This window comes from Sceloporus occidentalis, unplaced genomic scaffold (assembly GCF_023333645.1).
Source record: "Sceloporus occidentalis isolate IW3139 unplaced genomic scaffold, rSceOcc1.0.p SCAF_21, whole genome shotgun sequence".
In the NCBI taxonomy this organism is placed as follows: Eukaryota; Metazoa; Chordata; class Lepidosauria; order Squamata; family Phrynosomatidae; genus Sceloporus; species Sceloporus occidentalis.
In genome coordinates this window covers 9,750,553-9,758,101 of record NW_028317001.1, presented here as the reverse complement: position 1 = coordinate 9,758,101, position 7,549 = coordinate 9,750,553, and the positions used below count along the sequence as shown (strand labels likewise).

At 42.1% G+C, this 7,549-nt stretch overlaps 1 protein-coding gene across 2 annotated transcripts; it reads right to left on the bottom strand.

Annotated features, from left to right (window-relative positions):
• Nucleotides 1–874: 874 nt before the first annotated feature.
• LOC149301572 (uncharacterized) lies at nucleotides 875–7,239 on the bottom strand. Of its 2 annotated transcripts, none has more exons than XM_089483983.1 (4): nucleotides 7,024–7,239; nucleotides 6,678–6,841; nucleotides 5,711–5,831; nucleotides 875–3,050 (listed from the first exon to the last, which is right to left on the bottom strand). In XM_089483983.1, exons 2-4 carry the CDS (start codon nucleotides 6,747–6,749, stop codon nucleotides 1,897–1,899), a joined length of 1,347 nt encoding a protein of 448 aa, XP_089340109.1. In that variant the 5' UTR covers nucleotides 6,750–6,841; nucleotides 7,024–7,239; the 3' UTR covers nucleotides 875–1,896. The 2 variants fall into 2 exon arrangements, with proteins under 2 accessions (XP_089340109.1, XP_089340110.1); XM_089483984.1 differs by having other exon boundaries at nucleotides 7,135–7,239.
• Between the last annotated feature and the right edge of the window lie 310 nt (nucleotides 7,240–7,549).

The following is a 7,549-nucleotide window of genomic DNA, read 5'->3' as shown; positions in this document are numbered from 1 at the left end:
TAAGGAGAACCTATTAAAAATTATGAATAGGTGGTACTATACACCATGGAGGATAAAAAAAATGTTTAATTTAAAATATGGGAATTGCTGGAGGTGTAATAGCGAAGTGGGCAATCTGGTTCATATTTGGTGGAAATGTAAAGCTATTCAAGGTTTCTGGAGAGAAATCCACAAATTGATTCAGGAAATACTAAAAATAAAATTTCCATTTGACCCAAAAATCTTTCTTTTAAATATGACATCAGTACTAGAATCTGAGGATGAAAGAGCTTGTTGGAGGATAGTACTTTATATGGTCACTGCAGCAAGGGTTGAAATTGCCAAGCTATGGAAATCAAATAAAATTCCAACCGAAGAGGCTTGGCTGATAAAGGTTAATGATTATAGAATTTTAGACATGCTCTCCTGCAATGTAAAGAATTTCAGTAGGAAAAGATCAAAAGAAGACTGGAAGAATGTAACAACTTTCTTGAAGAAAAAGTGGAACTTGGGGATAGAACTTGGGGAAATGTAAAGGATAGAATAAAAGGCAGATAAATAATGTGCTGCATAATAACATGAATGTGATATAAGCTTAAAAGCTGTTATAATGATTTTTTTATTTGTTCCTTCAATTAAAATTTCCTTCTTTATATACCCACCTTGATATAGCTAACCATATCTCCAGGAAGAAACAAGCTTTGAAATGATGCAAAGTGAGAAGAATACAAGGCTAAAGGGAAAAACGAGAAAGCTAAGAGTAGCAACCAGAGGGACTAATTTGTATTATAAAGGGTTGTATACAATTTTGAGTTTGTACGATTTTAAAGTTAAAGTTGTTCCAGGAATATATGAACTTTTTTTATTCTTAAAAGCTGTTAAGATTATTATAAGGTATGAGACGGGAACAAACGTACAAAAGATGAGCGACTAGGACTATTGTGTTATATACCAAACGATTTGACAAAGTGGAAGCGGGATTGTTTTCTCTTTTAATATAGTTATTTTCCAATACCTGAAATAGAAGGAAGTAGATATCCAAAGAAGGGTCGCATGAAGATTTGAAGATACAGAAGAAATACAAGAAGAATTGGCTATTTTAATTTGTTATTTGTAATAGAGACTTTGTGACTGTGATTTGAATTTATGGCTATTTTAATTGAAAATTAATAAAGATTAAAATTAAATAGAAATAAATCTTTTCTTATTATATTATGCTGGCATCCAAGTCGGCTCATATCTCGTGTGTGTGTTTGCCTTTGCTGTTCTTATGGCTGGGAATGGAGCTGAGGACTGAGGACAGAAGAAAGTGTCAGTTTTGTGCAAATTCACAACTTCTGTCCATCAAAGAGTCCAGTGTGTTGAAATAGCAAAGAACTTTATTGAAAACACATAGTCAGAAAATCAGTATTTAAGCCAGAACTGCCCTCCCAAAGCCAAAGAATATATTGAAACCCCAAAACCTAAAACTCCACCTTCTACCAAACCTAGCCCTTACCTATTCCCACCATCCACCCCCCCACTATTAACCAGCTCCACTTTGCCATCCTTCTCACACGCACAATCTTTCCCTGCCCCAGACATTCAAAGAAGCTAGCTCCCTTTCTCTTAAAGTCCCCAACTTTCTTCAGCCAACATCCCACAAATTCTGAATGTTATTATTGCTATTCTAGCTACCTGCAACAAATCCCAGCCCCCATCTAACTAACCTAAAGCACGGCCCACAATCCCCAGCCAAATTTATAACCCAAATCAATTATCTATACTAGTAGCAACCTAAACCTAACAAAACATAACTTTAAAAAATAAACAGACATATGGACAGAAAAACTGTACAAATAAATTCATAAGGGCTTTTTAGCACCGCTGGATTGAAAAAATATTTTTGTATTCCATCGTTACAAAAATAATGTTCATTCACTTCTTGGATTTGTGTGGCTTCTCTCCTGTGTGGACTCTCTGGTGACTGAATAGGCCTGACCTCCAAGAAAAGCATTTTCCACACTGCTGGCATTTGTATGGCTTCTCTCCTGTGTGGACTCTCTGATGTCTCACTAAGACTGCCTTCAAAGAAAAACATTTCCCACAATGCTGGCATTTGTATGGCTTCTCTCCTGTGTGGACTCTCTGATGTTTCACTAGGTATGACTTTGAAGAAAAACATTTCCCACAATGCTGGCATTTGTATGGCTTCTCTCCTGTGTGGACTCCCTGATGTTTCACTAGGTATGACTTTGAAGAAAAACATTTCCCACAATGCTGGCATTTGTATGGCTTCTCTCCTGTGTGGATTCTCTGGTGTCTCAATAAGTCTCCCTTCAAAGAAAAACATTTTCCACAATGCCGGCATTTGTATGGCTTCTCTGCTGTGTGGATTCTCTGGTGTGTCAATAGGTTTGACTTCGAATAAAAACATTTCCCACAATGCTGGCATTTGTATGGCTTCTCTCCTGTGTGGATTCTCTGGTGTTTCAATAGGTTTGACTGCCGAGAAAAACATTTCCCACAATGCTGGCATTTGTATGGCTTCTCTCCTGTGTGGATTCTCTGGTGTGTCAATAGGTTTGACTGCTGAGAAAAACAGTTCCCACAATGCCGGCATTTGTATGGCTTCTCTCCTGTGTGGATTCTCTGGTGTGTCAATAGGTTTGACTGCCAAGAAAAACATTTCCAACAATGCTGGCATTTGTATGGCTTCTCTCCTGTGTGGATTCTCTGATGTCTCACTAGTTTTGACTTTAAATAAAAACATTTCCCACAATGCTGGCATTTGTATGGCTTCTCTCCTGTGTGGATTCTCTGGTGTGTCACTAGGTTTGACCTCCGAGAATAACAGTTCCCACAATGCTGGCATTTGTGTGGCTTCTCTCCTATGTGGACTCTCTGATGTCTTACTAGGTGTGACTTCACACAAAAACATTTCCCACAATGCTGGCATTTGTATGGCTTCTCTCCTGTGTGGATTCTCTGATGTCTCACTAAGTCTCCCTTCAAATAAAAACATTTCCCACAATGCGGGCATTTGTGTGGCTTCTCTGATGTGTGGACTCTCTCATGACTGACAAGTTCTTCTGTGAAGAAGGAAAATAATACTGAATATCAGAGTTAAGAGGGGAAAGTGTTAGCCCAAGATTTAGCCCTACGTTCACACCTCCCTATTTGATATTAAATTAATAAAGCCTTTAAGAAAGCACTCGAGATGGACCTCTTCCGGCAGGCCTTTCCAACCTAGTTACCCTCCCCAGATATAGAGATATTTGTTCCCTCATCTGTCTACTCTTCCCTGCCTATGTTTCTACCTTTTTTTAAAATGTCTTTAATGTTTTTACTGTTTTTATAGTATTACTGTTTAATCCTGTTTTAATACTGGGAATGGGGGGGGGGGGGTAGGTCAAGGTATTTTTTTTAACTCTATTGTACTTTGATCTATTTTATTGTTGTAACCCACCGGGATTCTTCATGATTGGGCGGGCTAGAAATAAATCTTTATTATTATTATTATTATTATTATTATTATTATTATTATTATATTGCTGTTGCCCCAATATTTCCTTTGAGCTAAGTATGAAATTCCCCTGAAAGCACAGCACTTGGGAGTGTCCTCCCCAGACTCCAGCATTTCGGGTAACAAAGGGCCTCTGGAATAAACCATGGAGCTAAGAAAGCTCAGGTTGGAAAAGAAACATTAGACAAAAAGGAATTTTTCTGTCGCCCTTTCCTCTCTTCATAGACATCGCTCATAATTTCTAAATGGAACCCCTTAATATGTTTGAAAACAAGGACCTGAGCTGGTTCTCACCAGTTCTTAAAATCTGTGAGGTTGGTGGCTGCCTCCCAATCCCCAAGGCCCCTCTCCTGGCCCTTCCCAGGGGTCCCTTCCTCTCTGCACAGAGCTAGGCAATCCTGGCTTTGCTCCTGCCTTCCCCTCCTGGCTCCCAGAGGCCTGATCCCCTTCCCTTTCTCCCTCTGCTCTCCAACCTTCCCTCTTGCCCATCTGCACCACTTCAGCATCTCAGTTTCAGCCTCTCTTGCCTACCTTTCTATTTTTCACTTTCCCTTCATCTCTCTATTACAGACACAAACCCACAGAGTGTGATGCATAGAAGGGATCATAGAGTCATAGAGTTGGAAGAAACTGCAAGGGCCATCCAGTCCAACTGCCTGCCATGCAGCAACTCTCAATCAAAGCATCCCCAACAGACGGCCATCCAGCTGCTGCTTGAAGACCTCCAAGGAAGGAGACTCCACTACACTCCGAGGAAGGAGTGTTTTCCACTGTCGAACAGCCCTTACTGTCAGGAAGTTCTTTCGAATGTTGAGGTGGAATCTCTTTTCCTGTGGCTTGCATCCACTGCTCCGGGTCCTAGTCTCTGGAGCAGCTAAAAACAAGTCAGCTCCCTGCTCAGGATGACATCCCTTTTAGGCCCATTTGTTGAGAAAGGCAGGATAATCAATATACAAATAAATCATTGGCAAAGGCAGAGCAAGGGGGCTGGGACCTGGACTCCAATTTTGGTGAGGGTGAAGTGCCAGGGAGCAGCCTTAAAACAGCCTTAAAACATCTATAAGACAGGTATGGACTACTGATGGGGTTTGGAAGAGATCTCAGGGGCAACCCCAGATTGTATTGATGGAGGCGGGGGGGATGAAATAATATTTTGCCCCTCAACATCCCTCAGCATCCCTTTGGGGAAGTGGAGGCCATTTTGCCACTGTTGGGCCCTCTCTGAGCCATTAAAAGGATGGAAGAGGGGCCAAAAGAGGTAGGAAACCCGCTTAAGGATGTGCTGAGTACCATGTGGGTGTGAAAAGCATTAATCTCCATGGCTTCTTTCCACAAAATCCTAGAATTGGCAGTTTAGGATGGGGTATTTAGACTCCTTAGAAACTTGAGAGCAATAGTGCTTCACTGAACTACAGATTCAAATATTCTACAGGATGTTGCTATCACAATTAAATTAGGCTTGAAAGGGATCTAGGACTCCTAGCAGACCGCAAGTTGAACATGGGCCAACAGTGTGATGAGGCAGCTACAAAGGCCAATGTGATTCTAGGCTGCATCGATGCAAGAATAGTTTCTAGATCAAGAGAAGTAATAGTGCCACTGTATTCTGCTTTGGTCAGGCTTCACTTGGAATAATCCTGTGTCCAGTTCTGGGCCCCACAATTCAAAAAGGATGTTGACAAATTGGAGCATGTCCAAAAGAGGGTAACCAAAGTGGTGAAGGGTTTGGAAACCATCAAGCTCTATGAGGAGAAGCTTAGAGAGCTGGTTATGTTTGGCCTGGAGAAAAGAAGATAAAGAGTGGATATGATATCCATGTTTAAATATTTGAAAGGTTGTCAGGTTGCGCAAGGAGCAGGCTTGCTTTTTGCTGATACAGAGAAAAGGAGACACCACAATGGATGCAAGCCACAGGGAAAGAGGGTCCACTTAAACATTAGGAGGAACTTTGTGACAGTAAGAGCACTTTCACAGTGGAATATATTCCCTTAGAGTTTGGAGGAGTCCTCTTCTTTGGAGGTCTTTAAAGAGAGGCTGGATGGCCATCTCTTGGGGATGATTTGAATGTGTATTCCTGCATGGCAGAAGGGGGTTCAACTGGATGGCCCTTGTGGTCTATTCCAACTCTATGACTCTATAATTCTAGTGGAACCATAGCAACATGATAATATAGTATGAAAGAGCCCTCAGTCTTTATAGAAAGAGCAATGGATTCAGGTTCCTTACCTACAGAAGCCACATTCTCATAATTGTTCATCATTACATAGTTGTAGAAAAGTTTCTGTTTCTTCGTCAACAGATTCCATTCATCTTGGGAGAAATATATGGCCACATCTGCAAATGTCACCTGAAATGGAAAATAGCCCTCATCCAGAGAGTGACTAAGCAAAAGGGGAGGAAAGCACATGGTTCATCCCAAATATTATTTCATCACTTCACAATTCAGTCCAGGAAGTAAACTTTAAATTCTTTTAGCAAGCAAAAACTACTGCCTTTGAGATCAGATTGTCTTGAATCCTTTCAATATAATATACAATATAATAAAAATATATAATTTAGGCCATGGCTGGGATATTGAGGATGGATTAGGATATTGACTATCCAAACACATAGAGTACATTTAGCCACAAAAGAATATGGTGCATTTAGCCATTTCTTGCCAAATTTCAGAGGCAAATGTCATTCTTAAAAGCAGTTCTGGGGAGCACTCTGGACTTGAGGGCCACTGGGCCCACCCCCAATTTAGATCCAGAGATGGTCTCCCATATCCCCAACATTTTACAGACAGGAAAAGCAAGGCACATGTGGACAAGCAACACCAGAAGGTGGTGAGGATGGCCAAAGTTGTTTATGAGGAAGATCACACACTAGGAAGGGCACAGCAGTTTGCTTTTGCCTCACCCTCCTGGCAAGGGAAGACTCTGGCAACCTATCTCCTCTCCTCTTCCCCCTTTTGAGTTGATGGGGTGCAAACTCCTTGGAAGTCATTTTTCAGCAACCCAAGAGAGCTCAGGAGAAGGGGGAAAGTGGGAGGAGAGAGAAACCTACACTTTTGAAAACCCCTGAAAAAGTGGGGAGACAGAGGATTAACCAGGACTTTCTCTGCCAAACTGGGCCAAGATGTTCTCCACTTGCTTTCATGAGTTGGCCCAGCAATGACACAAATGAAACTAATATCAGAATGGCCACTCACCAAAGAGTTGTACTTCGCCAGCCTCTTTCTCTTGGAGCCCAACTCCCTCCGCTTGGCCTCTGTGTTGGCCATTAGGTGGGAAGGGGTCCTGGTGGCCCTGCACTTGGGTCTCTTCCAGTAAAATATGCCCCAAAGCTGTATACAAGGGGACCGAGATGACGTTCCTGAGAAAAGAGACTAGGGTTAGGCTTGGTTTGTCAAGAAATCCTGCATCACTCAAAGACACAGAGAACAGCATGCTGCTGGTGAGATACACAGGTGACATATGCCTCCTTTGGGCCAATGCAGAGGTGGGCATCCCCTTCCTCCCTCTTCAGCAAACAAAGTCCCATGGACCTAGCATAACTTCACTGCAGCTCCCCTACACAACAGATACTCCATGTTAAAACGCTTTTGACGTTGCTATGTTGCGCAGCACGTGAGGCAACATGTTAATGTATGGCACCAGATTCTCCACCTTGACTGTAGTCAGTAGCTTGTGAGCTGAAGAAACACCTGTCGCTTTCTCAATGAGCAAAGAGACACTGTAATCTTCTCTCAGATGAGGCTTTTATTCCTATAAGAAGTTGCAATGTGTGCAACACTATATACATCGACACCATCCACACCAGTAACAACCCACTCTGAGGCACACACTGTCTGACTCTTCCTCAGTGACAGTTGAGAATGACAGTTGACAGTTGCATCAACATTCCAATGATGCACTGTTTAAATGCTGACACATAACTGCCACTAGAGCTGTCAATGACTTCCACAACAGCTCCATCTAGTGGCCACATGCATGTCATTTCCTCAGACCTGTTCACCATGGTCCTGACACTCCATGCCTTGTGAGAGTGGTGGGGGGTCAGGGGATGGGGAATTGGAGAGGA

Bases quoted from the DNA above. Each gene is read 5' to 3' on its own strand.
- LOC149301572 (XM_089483983.1), bottom strand. From the start codon at position 6,749: ATGGCCAACACAGAGGCCAAGCGGAGGGAGTTGGGCTCCAAGAGAAAG. The intron at 5,832-6,677 runs GTGAGTGGCCAT...TTTCCATTTCAG, and splicing joins TGGCGAAGTACAACTCTTTG to GTGACATTTGCAGATGTGGC. The intron at 3,051-5,710 runs GTAAGGAACCTG...CCTTCTTCACAG, and splicing joins TGAGAATGTGGCTTCTGTAG to AAGAACTTGTCAGTCATGAG.